This window comes from Nansenia antarctica (assembly GCF_963989245.1).
Source record: "Nansenia antarctica genome assembly, chromosome: 20".
NCBI lineage: Eukaryota > Metazoa > Chordata > Actinopteri > Argentiniformes > Microstomatidae > Nansenia > Nansenia antarctica.
Genome location: NC_137693.1, coordinates 6373458 through 6392173, shown reverse-complemented (window position 1 = coordinate 6392173; position 18716 = coordinate 6373458). Strand labels below are relative to the sequence as shown.

Sequence of the window (18716 nt, the reverse complement as noted above, 5' to 3'; positions counted from 1 at the left end):
CGACAAAGAGCTCCGTCCAGATCACCGCCACCCTCACATCCTCCAACGGGGGGCGTCCTCTGAGGGCTCTGAGGGCTCCGACAGCAGGTCTGTGTTTCCGTGACTACGGTCCTGATAAGGCCTTTTGGTAATGCACACAGTACATCTCTCAAGAGATCAATGGAATGAAATATTTTCTCACTCTCGCCTCTAGATATGGTCCAGACCTCCCAGAATACCATACTGCTCAAGGCCCTCCCCAGGCTCTATCCAACCATCACCCATACCTGCCCGGGGAATGCAATGCAACTGTCGAGCATGAGTACCAGAGTATCGGGGTCAGCTACAGAGGAGGGTCCTTCAATCGCACACACCACTCCCCTCCACCTCTACTTCGCTCTTCGGACAGAATAAATGGCAATATAACACTTCCACCTGCAGATTACAGGTAGCTTAATGTTATTGTCACATATTATGATCATGTCTGTTTTACTAATGAGGTACTAAAGAGCTCTTCGCTACCAGGTAGGAATGAATTGATTTGTTTATAACAATATCTTGGTACCTCAAATTGTGGTCTGAATCTTTCTCTCTCCCTCTCCCACTCTCTCTTTTTCTCTGTCAGTGTAATGGAGTACTATGCGAGCTCTGGACCACCGCCCCCTCCTCCAGCCCCCCTCATCCCATCCGCACAGACGGCCTTTGGCTCTCCCCTGGGCGCTGTATCCCCTACCTCCCATACTGGACCTATGCCTGGGGCCACAGGCTATCCTCTACCTCCCCCAGGACCTCGTATGATGGCTCCACCTCCGCCAGGACCTCCACCGCCACCAGTTCCTCCTGCTCCCCCCCAACTGGCAGGACTCAGCGATGAGAAGGGGACGGACTCCCAGCAAGTCACCGGTTCCCGAAGTGATCTTCTGTCAGCTATTCGCATGGGTGAGTAGGGGTCTTTGGGTTCTCAAAGGCTTTACTATTCTTACTTGCTCTCTCTACTGGACAGTTGAAAGCAGACTGTTAGAGAGAAAGAGGTGCGCAGCGATGTAAGACTAGCCTGTGTAAGGGTTCCCGCGCTGGTCTTAAAAAGCCGTAAAGTCTAAAATCCAGCAATCCGATTCCTAAGGCCTAAAAAGGTCCCAAGCTTCAGTTATTAGGTCTAAAAAATGAGGTGCTAGGACAAAAAAACTTGTCCTGCAAGGAAATCAGTCCGACGACATGTATTTACGTGGAAATGAATCAAGCTGGAACCAAAAGAATGCCAATTCGCTGCTCCTGGGAGAAATTATTGGCGAACGAAGCTACAGCAGGATGGCAAAAAGCTATCATAATGGTGTCGCGAATAGGTCTAAAATTCGATCCAAATAGGTCTAAAAAAGGTCTAAAAAGGTCTTAAATTCGACTTGTATGAACCCTGCTGTGTGTGAGCGCGTTTGTCTGTCTGCGTTTCCCAGGTATCCAGCTGAAGAAGGTGCAGGAGCAGCAGGAGCAACAGGCCAAGCGGGAGCCGGTGGGGAACGACGTGGCCACCATCTTGTCCCGCCGCATCGCCGTGGAATACAGCGACTCAGAGGACGACTCTGAAATGGAAGACAACGATTGGTCAGACTGACCTGAACTCCGCCCCCTCATAGTGACATCACGCCATGGAACACATCCCTCCTCCTGCCCTATCCTCCTACGATGGTGATCGATATAATTTATTATCCCTCTGACCAAATAACCAAGCTAAACAGACCAAATAACCCAAGAGACCACATTTTTCCCTTTTCTCTTTAACTACATGCTGTATACACTGTGGGATTTCCTTATTCAGCTTTCTACCAACATTATTACTTCATATGGTATAATGAGTACCCAATGTCACTAGGCACTTATAAACGTTGTAGATATATGGGTTTCTTCATTCATTATCATCATTACTCCTATGATGTCTGCACCATGACCTGTGTGAGAGTGAATGTGTCCATTGTTTTGGTTAGTCAATTCAATTGTCCAAATGGCATCCATTATCCAAATGTTGACCTAACAATAAATCTCCGACCACATCTTCCCATTGTTTCACTAACTGTATGAAATGTCAGGTCCTCTCTGTAGCAAAGTAAATGATTGACTGACATGATTGTCAGTGTGAAAGCTTCTCCTCAGTGGTATTGTATACTTAAAGTTTTGGTCCTGATGTGCAGGTAGCAAGCTGTCCACCGAGTGGCAGTGTGCACACGGCTAGCAACAGTGTGCTCCGGATGACTATTTGATTGAGTCACTCTTGATTCAGAAACAGTTAATCACGGCTGTGACACTCAACTCTTTAAATGCATTTATTGAAAAGAACTTCCCTGTTCTGGATATCATCAAAGCGCTTTACGACGGCCTCTCATTCACCCATTCACACACCAATGGTGGCAAGCTACGATACAAGGCGCCGGCCCGCTCATTGGGAGTCATTTGGGGTTCAGTGTCTTGCCCAAGGACACCTCGACATGCGAGCCAGCCGGGGATCGAACCGCCAAACCGCAGACCTTGCGATCGTTAGACTCTACCTCCTGAGCCACAGCCGTCCCCTGAAGGAGCTGAAGGAGCTCTCAATCTGTACAGACAGAACAGGTGAACAAACAGAGACAAATTAAGTCAAGAATAGGCCTGACTAGACGAGTGACAGGGAGCGGGGGGATGGAAGTAGAGGACCACAAACAGACATCAGACATGTGGGTGTCCAGTGTGTGTGTGTGTGTGTGTGTGTGTGTGTGTGTGTGTGTGTGTGTGTGTGTGTGCGCGTGCGTGTGTGTGTGTGTGCGTCTGTCCGGTGTGTGTGTGTGTGTGTGTGTGTGTGTGTGTGTGTGCATGTCAAGGACTTGACAACTAAAGACTAGATGTTGAAATCTTCTCATTTTCAGATTATAAGACTAGATTCGTAGCGATGTTTCTTTTTAGCGCTAGCCTACTAGTAGCTGTTTTGCGTGTGTTTGATTCAGAGTGTGTTTCTCCGCTATTTGGTTTGAGGTGTACCAACATTCAAATAAGCATGATCTTCTTCAACTATTTTCAGATTTCAATGTATGACACATCATTTGAAAGCTTACAACTATGCACTTTCATAATCTGGAAAACCTAACTCTGGACTACTTAACCAGACCCTGTCACAATTGGCCTATTTTGTTTTTACAAACATTGAATTATAATTTCAATATACTTCCTGCATTGACTGAATTTAAATTAAATGTACTAAAACTGGTGTTAACTGACAAGGAATGAGGAATCCATCCCATGCATTACAATGCGCACATCCTACGACTTCCACCTCCACCAGCCTCCCCTGCTCCAGACAGCATTAGGCCCTCAGACAGAGAAGGCTTAACAATGTTTGAGAGGGTGCATACCTTGGACCCTAGACACTGTGGCTGTGTTAACAAGCCTCTCTACAGGTGCAGTGTAAGCTCCTGCCTGCTCTCCAGCCCTAATGGCTCTTTCACACATGGGGAGTTGGGGGGTAAATCCCTCACATAGACCTACTGTATGCAAGGGTCAGGTAATTCTTAGTGTATTCTCAGGATGGAGCATATTGGAGCAGGCGTACGGGGTGGGGAGATACCAAAACCTAAATGTTGAGGAAATGAGTCCCCCCCACTACTTCATACCAGGAAGTTTTCCCTCTTGCGTTGTGAGGTTGAATTCATTTTTTTTCACTCAGTTAATGTACGATTGTTTCATTATTGAAATGATTGAAAAATGCAGTGCAAAAAGAATGTTGTTTTATAGAATTTGAGTAGTAGGCTACTTGAGTTGGTTTTATTGAGCCAATGCACGCATTAAGTTAAAGTGTACTGCACTATGAATTTCTTGTGTGCACCACATCAAATGTATAGTAGTGTTTTATATTAAAGATGTCGTTTGGCATTCAATCATTTTTATTATGATTTTTTCCACACTACATCTAATCAATTCTTCATCCAATTGTTGCCCTTTTCATTAAATTGTGGTGAAGTGTTAAATGTCTGATAGTTCGGGGATGAAATTAATTTCATATTAGGCTAATTGAAATGTGATTTATCTGTATATATATATGTATATAGACAGAGAGAGAAATAGCCATAATAGCCATAATAAGCTAGTGTATAAGTCATCATTCACCAAAAGTCTATTTTTTCCCAGAACAGTCTAGACCCAAACCAGACCATTATTGGGTAAAAAAAGAGCTTAAGCTGCATCAAAAGCCCCACACAGTCCCCTGGGCACTGTCATCAGAGGGGGTGACTCCCCGAATGCCTCAGCTTGTCTGTCTCATGGTTTAAGTGGTGCACACAGCCATGGAGAGATCATTAAATCACTGTTTTACCACTCGGCTTAATCCCCTCAACAAAAAGAAAGATACAAAAAAAAGGGAGAATGGAGAAAGAGAAGTGGAGTGTGAGATTAAGTAGAAACTTGATGGATCTAAACTGACGGCTCAGTTTCCCAGCGTTGCTAAGGGGAGTGAGGAATCTTGATTCCAAAAATCTCCCAGGCTGGAGAGTTTGCTCGTGATCGGACGTTCCCCTGTTATCCCCGTAGTGGCCAGCCTGCTCTGGTAGTGTCCGCTAGCTGTGGCCATCTGCCGGATTACCCAGCAGGACATCATTTTATAGAGAGCATCCTATTCTTATCCTGCCTGCTAAGGTTTACATTAAGGTTGAACTCGGGTGCGCTTACAATGGCAGATAAAGTAAGCTCTATCCTTTTAACAGCACCCCTCCTCATCTTCTCACTGTGTGAGAGGCTGGTTCCACCGGGTTTAAAAGGAATGCATTGCCTGTGGCATGAAAGAGGATCTCATGCAATGCCACTGTCTGTTGCAGATTATTTTTTCATGCGCCGCCGACAATAAAGTGGTGCCCAAGTTGAAAAAAACCATTTGTAGGCTACGTGCCAAGTGTAATTGTCTCATTCTTAAAAGCCATCAAAAGGCCAACTTTTCTGTGTTACCATACAGGTGAACTCATTCCTGGGAAAATGTTTTTTTCTCTCAGCCTCGTAGGAGCGATGGCGTCTCCCTTTTTCCCCGGCCTAACGGGATTAGTCGTGCCAGCGCTCCCCCGGCTGTCACGGTACTGTCTACTTCCCATCTCTCTCCTGGGCCTCTAACGTGATTAACCCAGCTCCTGTGGTCCGCACGGTTCTGGAGGGTGGGTAATGGGGGGAGGTGGGGGAGGGGGGCAGCACCTCCCTGGCATGTCCCTCCCCAGGCCTTACTCGCCATCATTGGCACCTTTGTAAGACGGGACGACTGGGGATATATTAAGGTCAAGAGCACCAGTTAGCTGAAAGAGAATTTACTGAGAGAATGTGTGATTGAGGACTGATATGTCTGCATTGAATCTGCATCTTAAACAGCTACTATGTATGTGCCACATGGATGCCATAGATTCTTACCCATTCTTTTCTTTTCTTTTTTTTTAAAGGTTCTTTTTTTCTGAGTGGGGCAGTCCCACTCATATTTTTTATGTTTTTATTGGCTAGATAGTGATAGACAGGAAAGTAAGGAGAAGAGGGCATGTCACCAGGGCATGGGCCGAATTTCGAACCCATGCCGACATGGGCATACGTGTGCACTGTAGACCGCGGTGACCACTCGACCACTGGACCACCCCAGGCCACTGTTATTCATTCTTGTGATAGTTATCTTGGAAAAGTGAGTCCTTGTGTGAAGTCTCATCTGCAACAACTCCATGTCATTCATCCACCCTTAGTCTAGTATGGGGCCTTGGTGAAAACTACTTGATCCTTTTCCCAGAAATTCATCAATCTTATGGGTCTGTCAGTAGCCTGTATCAGGAGGATAACAAATCTCAGTAACAGCGTATGAATGCCTGACAATGGAACTCCTGAGAATTATACCATTGGAGTTATTCAAATATCGACCACCGACAATCTGTTCAAAATATTTGCATCCTGCCGTTTGGTGGATGTCTTTCAAAGAGACCAGTGCTGAATATTCATCAGAGGCTTAAGTGGAGGTAATAATGATTGCTGGTGCCCATCATCTTGTCAAATGTCAGCGTTATGAGGCTGCGCCTGTTTAGCACGCGTCACGCTCATTTTCGAGTCATCTGTCGCAAGTCTTCCATCAGGGCATCTGTTCCATAAAGAGAGGTGGGGTATAAGGTCTCCCAACCACATGCCCTTTACCAATCCACTGAATGAAAAAGCTTCAGCCGTGGAATCAAGGTTCCTGGAGGGCCAACGGACCAACGGAAGTAGCCCAAGCTTCAAACACCCCTTCGATTCAAACAAACGTTCAGCCTATTTTGGGAAAACACCTGGGGGGTATTCCATCAAGGGAAATCCAGGCTTTTTTGATAGGTCTCGCGAGATTTATCAAAATAAGCCTGGATTTTTCAATAAATCTCGCAAGCCTGGATTTTCCTTTAGCGACGTTGATTGAATACCCCCCTGCAAGTGTGATTGATTCTCCTAATGAACCTAGGTGGAACAAATTTGATGTGTGCTGCTGAGTTGATGCCTCGTTAATCTTAATGACTGAAAAAGAAGAGTAGATAAATGAATGAGGATGTATTTGTGGGTAAGTACATTGAGGCCAGACTCTTGACTAACTTGGAATAGACACATACTATACAGTAGATACAGATACCGATACAGAACATTTGACTTTGAGATCTTAAGTTAAAGCCATCAAAATGTGGTCCAGGCCCTTATCCCCTGTGATGCAGAGCAGAGCACCATTGAGCCCAATGTAAAGAATGCTATTTATTCTAGGTATGCTAGGTGTTCTAAAACAAAGATTTGTATATACCATATTGTTTGGCAAGGTGCTTGTGTATGTCCGTAGTGTGTTTGTGTGTGTGTTTTGTTTGTTTCCTGTGTTTCTCCCAGGTGATTGCCCTTCCTCCCTGCCTATTGCCATGGTGATGGCCTGATTGAGCACACCTGGGGGGGACTCCATCAACGTCGGTAGGGAAAAATCCAGGCTGATTTTGTTAAATCCTGCGAGACTTATATAAAAAAAACAGGCTTATAAATAAGCCAGAATTTTCCTTTAGCAACGTTGATGATGGAATACCCCCGTGCTCAATCGCTCACACAAACACACTACAGCCGTAACAGTTGGTAATAACTAGAATCTACTACCAACTGTTGACAATTGAAATTGAAATAATGCCGTCAAGAATGATTATCAGGTTGGGGTTTATTTCCACAAATTTTGCCTCCCCTCCCTTCTGATATTGTTGTCTGGCACATTACCTCATACTGTGATGGTCTCTCTGGTTGTCATTCTTATTATAGCTCTTTGATTACCATTATCTGCTGCTTAGTTAGTGCTCTGTGCATTAGCGCCTGACGATAATGACCAACTGAACTAAACTAACCTAACAGTTCATCGTTCCGCTTGTGTACACTATGACAGTAATGTACAGTAGTCGCATACTGTAGAACACACTGCTGATGTTTACATTCTTGTGACTCTCAATTACTGTAGAACACTTACACCACACTTTGAGTGGATCCAAATAAGATGTTTTTTTGCTATAAATCTGTGACCTGATTTGTTTAGTCTGATTGAAGCCTATGAACAAAAACAGCCTCCGTCTCATCCCTACCCAACGAATGCCAATGCAGAGGAGCCCTGTCCGACACCCACGCCCCCCCCCACCCCCCACCCCCCCATGCTGTGTTTTGCTGAATTTCACGTGAGCACACAGCTTTGGCCAGGCGATGGCACGGAGGATTAGGAGCCTTAATTAAGATTTTGTTACAACTCAGCGTGTGCTGTCTATATGCAAGACAACGGGATGGGCTCGGGTGGGGTGGGGTGGGGCGGGGTGGGGTGGCTCCTTAAACAGCTGCTTGTCCAAAAACCAACCAAACCCGTAAAGATCAGTTGATGACCAGCACAATGATGGAATCTGATGTTTTTTAATCTAAATTCAAATACAGTCTGTGAATGAGAAGGATATTGTTAATGTGGCGTAGACATTGGGGTTTATGTGTATATATGTATGGCAATCACTGTGAGAGTGAACAATAGGGTATAAACAATCCATTTATTGTGTCTCTGTGAGATGCAGTCTTGTATGGGAAGGGGCTAGCCCTCCATGTATGGGGTGGGGGGATGTCCCAATCTCAATATCCAACACAGCACCGTGTAATGGGAGCTGACACTTATTGTATTAATATGAGCTAATGAGTGTCTGAAAGCCTGTGACCGTGTGCATGGACGAATCTCATCGTGTGTACGTGTGGGGGTGGGAGAAGATCTATAGCTATATTAGCAGAAAGGCACTGTAGTGTACAGTATATGTGTATCAGATCTGGGTCTGGAGAAGCCTCCCAGAAAAGATTGACTAACTCCAGAAGTGCTGTGTTGCTCATTTTGAAGAGGTGCACGTTTTCACAAAGGAGATTACTGAGAAGAATGAGTCCTTCTGATTGTTGATTACTTCTCTAATGAAGCAAATACAGTATATACTAGACATTTTCCTACTTTCACATGGGTGTTAGACGTTCTTTAATTTCATTAGATATTACCACCCTCAATGTGCAATAGACATTGCTGCTTTTGACTCTTCTTTTTACCTTACTATATACAGTATGTTTCTCTAACTAAAACAAAAAACCTTACAATATCATCTCTCCCTAACACCACAGCAATGTGCTTTCACACACCTTTGTTGTACAAGTGTTGGGTGCGCACAATACACTTTTGGAGGATGTATTGCCAACATGTAGCCTATGTTATATGCTAATATGCTAATCCACAATGAGTTTTTATTTCATAATAGCAATATGCCAATGCAATAGTATTACACTTTCTCAGGCACGCAGATACAGATACACACAAACACACACACACACACACACACACACACACACACACACCACACACACCTGCACGCACTTTAAATGGGATTACATTATTCTTTTACACAGGTAAAAATCAGTAGTAGACATTTTGACATCATTGCACATTATTATTGCATATCTGACATGATTGCACTATTACTATTGTCTCTTCTGTATTACTATATTGTGTTTTGATTGGTTGATTGTTGTCGACTGTTGTTGAATGAGGAGTATGATCCCAAAACAGTTCACTATCAATTACGGCTGTATGCGATGTACATTATGTATTATCATATATAGTTGACATATCGGAGTTTGTGTGGTTTTCAGAGTCAAAGAGCTGCTGTTCGGCCTGTGGGATTCGTACACGCTCAGTTTCATAGGCATCCTGTGTGGGAGGTGTTTCAGAAGAACGCTGAAACACCTTAAACACCTTAGGTCATAACTCTCCTTAAGCCCAGGGTCTCTACTGGGGCTCTTACTAGCAACAGACGATAGAGGGTCCCTGGTTAAGAGAGGGTCCCTGGTTAAGAGAGGGTCCCTGGTTAAGAGAGGGTCCAACCACAGTTTACAGACATAGATAGGCTACGGCTCGCTAGCGAGAGGGTGTAGGTGAAACCACGAAAACCATCTGGCATACATATTACAATGACATATAGAATTGATGTGCTCTAAAGTGTAAGAGTGCAGCCTATAGACAAAGGGCTCAGTCTGTGGCTAGCTTGTTTTGATGGTACTGGACTCACCATTCTGCAAGAAGGGTTAGATGCTTTGATTCAATAAAAAGTTGTTGAATGGTGTTGACGGTCATGGACATTATTCCTTTATCCTAAAGAACTAAATCCCCCACAATGACAAATAAAATTTGATTTGATTTTGAAAAAGGTTGTGTGGTAGGATTTGATGCGCTCCCGTTGCCAGAGTTGGCCACTTGATGGCAGTCTTGAGTAATACTTTCTACAGTATTTTACACACATACAGGGGTTGTGTTCAAAAGCTAAGCACATTCTTGTGTGTATGTATATTGCATGTAGTTTAGTTTACCCTGCTACCTCACTGATCACACAAACAAGACATTCCGTCTAGTAAAACGAGTGAACCATGATAAGGAGTGAACCAGTAATGTCCGTTCTTTTGGCAGGTGTTCTGCCAATTTATGCTGCCTTGTCAAAAAATGCTACCGTAGTCCTAATCAATAGCAGACTCTATCGATTCCCGCTACCCTATGAAAAGATGCTACCATAATGTGTTTCCATTTCCAGTTATGTAGGCTACATGCCATAAAGGTTACCTCTCACACTATTATGACATCTTTATTTATGGTTTATTAATATTATTATTATTGTTGTTGTTATTGTTATTATTAATACAAACAGGAGTAAGTGTACTGTAAGAATATGGCGTATATTTTGATTCTCATTCTAACATCTTTATTTAAGATTCCAGGGATAAAGTATTTCGATAGACCAATATCCTCTATCAAATAATGCCCCCACTTACAGACACTAGAGAGACTTTAACTTCAGCTCGAACGAGTCAACACTTGGGGCAGTGGCTAGCATGGCCGCTTTGTAAGCGGAAGGTCGTGAGTTCGATCCCCGGCTGGAGCTGGAAGCGCTGTACCCGAAGTTTGTGAACTGCATATGATGTTTATCACGATGGTCTTCCGATCTTTCTATGACGAAACTGCCTGAAGGCATTAGCTGATGCATTTCACCTTTTGTAAAGCCTCTTATTAAATGTGTTTCTTTGCCCAGCCTGTGGGGACTTTTCACCAGGATACTGCACTTGCATTGACACGTCCCTTCCTTCACACATGTATCCATCCGGTCTGTCATTTAATAGCCTGTTTTCTTCTGCATCTTTTAAAACATGTGGAGATTAAATTCCATTTCTCAGTCTCCTGTTTAATTTGTTTTACTTATTTGGTTAACTCTTCGATGCTGGCCCAGACACACTGGGCTGCAAATCGTTTCATCGTGTCTCACCATCGCATGATCCGGATGATGCATGTCTAGACACCTATACTAGTATACACCATCAAATGTACTGTTATTTAATGTACTACCATTAACTATTAATTATAACTATTCACTTTAGCCTAGGTTAGGGTTAGTCAGCCGATTCAATCTTGGAAAACGTTCCCATTCGATATCTCGCTGTGTCACATAAATAATGTGCCTATTTGTAAGCGATATTACGGAACAACAATTATTATTATTAAATGTATTAACTATTTTTAGATTAGGTTTCAGTGAAATAATGCCTGATAATAATTATTATGTATTTAATTTTCGGATTCGTAGGACCCCTCAGCTAGAACAGCGCGACGAGACTGTCAAAGCTGGTTGACCACGTGCGGCACCACCAGGACACGTGCGCATGCGCGCTCTCTTCTCCCATTTGACAATGACAACAGAACAGCGAGGACCGCCGCGAAATTTCTTCTGTTCGTTCCCTGACTGCCAGGCGACCTTTTACAAAGCATGGAAACTCGATGCTCACTTGTGCAAGCACACGGGCTTGGTAAGTAACGTTTCCGGGCTTGCTGGGTTTGTTCTAAACAGCTAGCAGCTTGCTATCTAGCTAATCATAGCACGTAATGCTAACTAACTTGGTTCAACATGTGAGTTGGATAGCTGCACTCACTCGCACATTACATTGACTGATGATCAGATCGCTTAGCTGTTAAAGTTAGATACTAGTTAGCTAGTCGTGCTTATGATGTATGGAGCTACTGCCCACTACAATACATGACATGACTGGTACCTGTACTGTATTAATGACAATTAAGACCATTCATTCATTCATTCATTCATGACATTGCATTGGTGTTGATTGCAGAAACCGTTCAAGTGCGAGCAGGACGGCTGTGACAAGTCCTTCATCACCAAGTACCACCTCACACGGCACGAGCTGAGCCACAGTGGAGAAAGACCTTACAAGTAAGTGTGAGTGGAGGTTGATATGTGGAGATCTTTCTTAGTCAGATGGCCGGAAATGATATTGATGACTCAGAGAGAAGGTTGAATCGTAATCATTGCATTAGGCAGATCTGGGTTACATTCTCTTGTACAGATGTTTCCCAGGCAGCATGCTCTGTTAAGTCCAAGCTTCAAGCATGGCTACGACATAGGAGATGCCGAGCATAGTACTGATGTTTGTTACAGCTTATATACTTGTTCTCAGAGAGGGAATAGCTTTACCTCGTAACTTACAATACTGACATTAGTTCCCATACATGGCTCTATCCTGTGTTCATGCTGTTCTACCCTGCTGACCACTGGGCAAGGCTCCTATGTCCTTAGAGTTAAACTGGTCTCACTGTTACTTGATATTGTATGTGCCTGCTCCTAAGAATGTTGTTTACTACTGAGAGTGGGCACACTTAAAGTATGTTGAAGGTTAAACTATGAGTATTGCAATATTTGATAGGCACACGAAATTGGCATATAGTCACACAAAAACGCATCATATCAGAGGTCAACTGTGAATATTGAGACCTGAATGTCTATTTGTCGTCCCAACCATTGTTTTCTTGTTTCCAGATGCACTATCGATGGATGCAGTGAAGGCTTTACTACGAATTGCAACTTAACCAAACATGTCAGTCGCAAACACAACCGAGAGGAGAGACAGTATGTGGTGAGTTAGTTTACCGGTTTATTACATATGACAGATATGTAGCCTAGTTTGAGCTGCCCTAGTACCCCCAAAGTGCACTTCACCCAGTCATGCTGCACTCAACAGGGTTTGGAACATGGGTCTCCTGCACAGCACACGTCCGCTGAGCTACATGTAGGCCAGGCATTAAGTTCAGGAAGCCAGCACAGGTCTTCAGGTCTCAGGGAAAAGTCTCATCATGTGAGCATGCTTTCATTCGAACCTCTCCACTTCTGTGGAAGCGAAGATTTCAGGAAATGCAAGGGTGGAATTTGTTGCCATAACTAACCCCATTTTTTATTATTGTTGTTCATCCATTTTTTTTAATAGTGTGAATTTGAAGGCTGCGGAAAGGTGTTCAAGAAGAACAGTCAACTGAAGTCTCACGAGTGTGTGCAACACACTAATCTGCCCCCGTTTCAGTGAGTGAGAGAGAGATTTTTTGCTATCGTGTGTGTATTTTGTGTTGAGGGCATTAATTCCCTTTTAGTCCGATGCATGTTTTTTTTAAAGCTGATATTCAAATCTAGCACATCTTGCCAGCATTAGCGGTCTGGAAAATAACTACCACTGTAATCAACGTCTGATTAGTTTGATGTAGTGAAAACTGCAAGCATGTACCGTAGAAGTCAGCATGTTTATCATTCTATTTCCCCTCTGTAGATGCACCTTTGAAGGCTGTGGAAAACGGTTCCCTTTCCCCAACAAACTACGACGCCATGAGAAGGTGCACAGAGGTAAGCTCCTGATTTCGCAGCAGCCTGTCTGTGAGGGGGTTTGACTAGAGTGCTGCTGTCAGAGGCCAGATCCACCCACTGCTGTACTCTGTTTCTCTCGCAGGTTACCCCTGTGAGGAGGAGGGCTGCTCTTTCACCGGAAAGACCTGGTCTGAGTATCAGAAGCACAGGAGGGAGTCGCACAGAGGTAGGTTGGTTCACACCCTATATGCACAAGCCTTTTTTTAATGGTACCTTTGAAGTGTTTTGATCATCTCGTATAATCACAACAAAAATGCCCCCTGCCACTGAGAAGTGTTTGAGTAATACTGCCGCTATGAGATATTTATTTGTTTGTTTGTGCCTTCAGCTCTTTTCCAGTGTAATGAGTGCAAGAAGGTGTTCCGGGATTCGTGGTTCCTACAGCAACACCAGCATGTCCACTCTGAGGAGCGGCAGGTGTTGATATGCCCCAAGGCAGGGTGCAAGAGATCCTTCACCACAGCCTTCAACCTGCAGAGCCACATCAGTTCCTTCCACGAGGAGCAGCGGCCCTTTACCTGCCCTTACGATGGCTGTGGGAAGACCTTTGCCATGAATGTATGTATATCTTGCCATCAGATTACTCAAAATTAGCTCCCCTATCTCTGGAGGTGCATTTGGGTGTGAAAGTGTATTGGTGGACGTTCTATAGATAAATTATAGACGGCAGACAAATTGTCATTTCAGTTCAGTAACAGAATGCATATATACAGGTGCTGGTCATATAATTAGAATATCATAAAAAAGTTGATTTATTTCAGTAATTCCATTCAAAAAGTGAAACTTGTATAATGTATACATTCATTCCACACAGACTGATATATTTCAAGTGTTTATTGCTTTTAATTTTGATGATTATTACTGACAACTAATGAAAACCCCAAATTCAGTATCTCAGAAAATTAGAATATTACTTAAGACCAATACAAAACAAGTTTTTTTTTAAATGTTGGCCAACTGAAAAGTATGAACATGGAAAGTATAAGCATGTACAGCACTCAATACTTAGTTGGGGCTCCTTATGCCTGAATTACTGCAGCAATGCGGCGTGGCATGGAGTCCATCAGTCTGTGGCACTGCTCAGGTGTTATGAGAGCCCAGGTTGCTCTGATAGTGGCCTTCAGCTCTTCTGCATTGTTGGGTCTGGCGCATCGCATCTTCCTCTTCACAATACCCCATAGATTTTCTATGGGGCTAAGGTCAGGCGAGTTTGCTGGCCAATTAAGAACAGGGATACCATGGCCCTTAAACCAGGTACTGGTATCTTTGGCACAGTGTGCAGGTGCCAAGTCCTGTTGGAAAATGAAATCTGCATCTCCATAAAGTTGGTCAGCAGCAGGAAGCATGAAGTGCTCTAAAACTTCCTGGTAGACGGCTGCGTTGACCCTGGACCTCAGAAAACACAGTGGACCAACACCAGCAGATGACATGGCACCCCAAACCATCACTGACGGTGGAAACTTTACACTGGATTTCAAGCAACGTGGATTCTGTGCCTCTCCTCTCTTCCTCCAGACTCTGGGACTTTGATTTCCAAAGGAAATGCAAAATGTACTTTCATCAGAGAACATAACTTTGGACCACTCAGCAGCAGTCCAGTCCTTTTTGTCTTTAGTCCAGGCGAGACGCTTCTGACGCTGTCTCTTGTTCAAGAGTGGCTTGACACAAGGAATGCGACAGCTGAAACCCATGTCTTGCATACGTCTGTGTGTGGTGGTTCTTGAAGCACTGACTCCAGCTGCAGTCCACTCTTTGTGAATCTCCCCCACATTTTTTAATCGGCTTTGTTTCACAATCCTCTCCAGGGTGCGGTTATCCCTATTGCTTGTACACTGTTTTCTACGACATCTTTTCCTTCCCTTCGCCTCTCTATTAATTTGCTTGGACACAGAGCTCTGTGAACAGCCAGCCTCTTTAGCAATGACCTTTTGTGTCTTGCCCTCCTTGTGCAAGGTGTCAATGGTCGTCTTTTGGACAACTGTCAGATCAGCAGTCTTCCCCATGATTGTGTAGCCTACAGAACTGGACTGAGGGACCATTTAAAGGCGTTTGCAGGTGTTTTTAGTTAATTAGCTGATTAGAGTGTGGCACCAGGGGTCTTCAATATTGAACCTTTTCACAATATTCTAATTTTCTGAGATACTAAATTAGTTGTCAGTAATAATCATCAAAATTAAAAGCAATAAACACTTGAAATATATCAGTCTATATGGAATGAATGTATACATTATACAAGTTTCACTTTTTGAATGGAATTACTGAAATAAATCAACTTTTTGATGATATTCTAATTACGGTATATGACCAGCACCTGTATAATAACTATTTGAAAGGATGTTGGGTTTATAAGCACCCTCAATGCTCCCTCTAACAGAGAACTGCCTTTCTTTCACAGCAAAGCTTACAGCGCCACAGTGTTGTCCATGACCCAGAGCGAAAGAAACAGGTATGATAATTAATACATGGGCATTGTATATTAACATAGTAACACTGCATTTCGTTGTCTGGTACTTGTACTCGGCAATGACAATTAAGATGAATCTAATCTAATCATATGAATTTAGAAGAATTGAAAATCACACAGAGAAGTTCATTTATTGTCACACTTGGGGCTGTTCTCAGACTTAATGATGCATCCCATGTAAATGCATAAATCAAAGGCTTCCTTATGTATGTATTGCTGTGTTTATCAGCATCGAAAAATAAAAGGAGATTATTTATTTTTTCAGTTCAATAGCTAATAACTATTGACCTATTTGTTTTATTACTGCAGACGAAACCCAGACCCAAGCGATCCCTCGCCTCCAGACTGAGTGGTTACAAGCCCAAGAAACGGACCGGTCGTCCCAAGCCTTGTGAAATCTCGGAATCAGAAACCATCGTTAACTGTCTGTCAGAGCAAACCAAGACTGGTCGGTCAGTACCCAAAGAACTGTCAAGCCAGTTGCAGTACACCACCATTGATGAACTCTGCTGAAGAAATTACCAAGACCATCTAATCTGACACTGCTTAATTACAGTATTACCTGAATAAAGCCCATTGAGGTAATTCATCCTAATAATGTTCCTCTCCTCTTTATAAACATACATGATATGGGATTTAGCCATTGTTTTTTATGCATCGTTTGGCAATTCTTGTGCTCATTCTTGTTTACATCCACACTTCAACAGTTCAATATGCTTTATTAAGCTCACATTTAAGAGTCTTTTGTGAGATCTGTGGTTTGGCCAGGAGATAATGTGTCAGACTTGTTGGGCTGTGAGCTGGGGTCCGTGGGCTGTGAGCTGGAGTCCGGCGTGGGCTGTGCTGCTTCCCGTTGGCTCGGCCCCTGTTTGGCCAGTTCCTTGGCAGAGGGTGGACGGAGGATGCACATGGCGGATTTGCCCTCTCGAATGACTTTGGGTTTGGCTACAAATCCCACAGTCACCTCTATTTGTTCCACCATCTTCTCAAGGATTGTATCCTGTGGTCAAAACCAAGAAAGAAAGAAATACAACATGAACATTTATGAGCACTTCACATGTTAGGCATTAGGCAGGTTAATATGCAGCCAGCCATGGAGAGGCTCCTGCAATATGATACAATATTCCTGTAACTCTTCATTTGAATTTGTCATCTTAATGCTGTAATAAATATGACATGCAAACATGACAAGATGTCAAGTAACAAGACTGCATGCATTAGAAACAGACATGTTAAAAGACACACTAACAGTTATGGTTAGGCGACAGCTAGAAATGTCAGTGTGCAACTGACTAACAATTATGTCAATAACAAGTTCACAAAAGGAGACACCACCATGTTATATTTCTCACCAATTGTTGTGATTCGTTCACACGTCTTGCTCTCAATGTCATTCTGACATGGTGCTTCTTCTCCAACCAGCTCTGGACCTGTTTTAGCTTGGTAACAAGATCATGAGTAGCAATATCGCAGGAAAAGGTCAGCTCCTTCACCTGCACCGGGCCTGTGGAGAGACATGGTTTATAAATTACCATAAGATACTGTCTCTTTAGGCTTAGGGACATGCCTCAATCCTGAGGTAATCTCTCATTTAGAGAGACAAATCAATTTGTAGTGATGGCACCTCAAAGAAGGGAGAGGTTTGACAGGGCCATGGAGTACACTGTATGCAAGGCATTGAATTGAAGTGGGCCTGTACGATGCAAGGCAGGTAAAGTGTGAGTTTGTGTGAGTGAATGAATGAATGCTCACGCCCTTACACACCTGCCTTAGCTTTCTGTTTTTCACGCAGCTTGAGCTGCTCTTCGTGGATCTGTTTGCCACTCATTAGACGGTAGACAGGTGGATCTTTGTGTTCATTGAGAGGGACCAGTTTGAGTCCGTGCTCATCCATGTGTCTGAGGACATCTGCTCGGTGCATGGTGCCCAGGTTCTCCCCTGTCTCACTTATCACCTGCAGGTGGCGCTGGTGGATCTTTCGGCCAATACTGCCAATGGTGACACGAGCTCGGGGGTCCTGTTTCTTCTTGTTCTTAGGGACCAGCCCCTCTCCAGTGTCATCTTCTGTGGTGGAGAATGAAGACCACCCCCAAGAGAGAGCAGTAGTAGTAGTAGGAGCAGAGCTGCATCTCCCACTGTATGATAGGAGTGTCGAGGCTGGTCTCCAGGAGCTGGGAGTAGTACCACCTCCAGACAGGCTTCTGGCTGCATGGCTCAGCACCCACCTCAGACAACCTGTAGACATTCTGAGACAAACAACAAAGAAAAACTGCATAATAGTACACACACACACAATAGACACACACACACATAAGATAAGATAAGATACTGTCAGTGATGCTTTGTATCACAAGACATAGCGACCTTGCAAATAAAAAAAAACATTCGGATTTCATCTACGAGTACAAACTGAATACAATAGCAGTAACATACATGGACTCACGTGGGTTCTCAACAGCATTAAATGTTTAGTTTACGAAATTACATGTAATGGAAGTCTGGCTTCAGCGAACATGAGAGGGAATGCGGAAATTACTATCAAGGTATTTTGCACATACTGCTCAAGCACGTGGCGTTAGATTCCAGGTCCAGAGACATCAACACAAAAAGAGACGTAGAAAGAAGTCAAACAGGATTTTTCATTGCATTGCAACTGGTATTCTTATGGCATTCGCTGCCATTGATATGGGGTCCTATCTCCTTACCAGTGCCAGGCGCAGTGTGATGACATCGTCGCAGAGCAATGACCTACACGTGTTTGTAGTTTTTACTCAATTCGACTGCATTATTAGTTTATTTATCTCAGCATACGCAGGGAAACATCATGTGCGTTGATGGGAAAGTAGCTGAAGTCGTATCTGAAACCCCAGCATGATGATCCAGTAAATTGGACATAGATAAGTACAATTACTATTTCTAGACTTCGTGAGCTTAGAATGATAAGGTTCTATCTCCATTTAGGATAGTTCAGAGATATTGAGCGTCAAAGTTTTTACATTCCATTATGTTCTGTGAGATGG

At 43.6% G+C, this 18716-nt stretch overlaps 3 protein-coding genes across 4 annotated transcripts in view; 2 read left to right on the top strand and 1 right to left on the bottom strand.

Moving 5' to 3' along the window:
- Window positions 1-1588, top strand: part of wasf3a (WASP family member 3a) — a gene marked incomplete at both ends in the record, with an annotated part of 4084 nt that extends 2496 nt beyond the window's left edge. Inside the window, 4 exons of the mRNA XM_080549631.1 lie at window positions 1-87; window positions 194-427; window positions 605-918; window positions 1431-1588. The exon at window positions 1-87 is cut by the window's left edge and continues 98 nt beyond it. Coding sequence (XP_080405757.1) covers window positions 1-87; window positions 194-427; window positions 605-918; window positions 1431-1588 — 793 coding nt within the window. The remainder of the gene's footprint in view (window positions 88-193; window positions 428-604; window positions 919-1430) is intronic.
- A 9632-nt stretch (window positions 1589-11220) lies between these two features.
- gtf3aa (general transcription factor IIIAa) lies at window positions 11221-16210 on the top strand (the record flags this gene model as incomplete). The annotated part of the gene is made up of 10 exons (XM_080550037.1): window positions 11221-11337; window positions 11656-11756; window positions 12360-12456; window positions 12562-12675; window positions 12805-12896; window positions 13138-13211; window positions 13315-13398; window positions 13561-13790; window positions 15628-15678; window positions 16006-16210. 10 exons carry the CDS (start codon window positions 11221-11223, stop codon window positions 16207-16209), a joined length of 1164 nt encoding a protein of 387 aa, XP_080406163.1. The 3' UTR covers window position 16210.
- Window positions 16211-16410: 200 nt separating this feature from the next.
- Window positions 16411-18391, bottom strand: mtif3 (mitochondrial translational initiation factor 3). Of its 2 annotated transcripts, none has more exons than XM_080549578.1 (4): window positions 18255-18391; window positions 17461-17942; window positions 17049-17200; window positions 16411-16696 (listed from the first exon to the last, which is right to left on the bottom strand). In XM_080549578.1, the coding sequence occupies exons 2-4, from the start codon at window positions 17939-17941 to the stop codon at window positions 16430-16432; spliced, it is 900 nt and encodes a 299-aa protein (XP_080405704.1). In that variant the 5' UTR covers window position 17942; window positions 18255-18391; the 3' UTR covers window positions 16411-16429. The 2 variants fall into 2 exon arrangements, with proteins under 2 accessions (XP_080405704.1, XP_080405705.1); XM_080549579.1 differs by having other exon boundaries at window positions 17461-17965; window positions 18255-18336.
- Window positions 18392-18716: the final 325 nt, after the last annotated feature.

Excerpts from the sequence above, each read along its gene's own strand:
- mtif3 (XM_080549578.1), bottom strand. The coding sequence starts at position 17,941 with ATGTCTACAGGTTGTCTGAGGTGGGTGCTGAGCCATGCAGCCAGAAGC. Across the intron at positions 17,201-17,460 it reads AAAACAGAAAGCTAAGGCAG|GCCCGGTGCAGGTGAAGGAG; the intron begins GTGTGTAAGGGC and ends GTCTCTCCACAG. Across the intron at positions 16,697-17,048 it reads TGAACGAATCACAACAATTG|GATACAATCCTTGAGAAGAT; the intron begins GTGAGAAATATA and ends TTTTGACCACAG.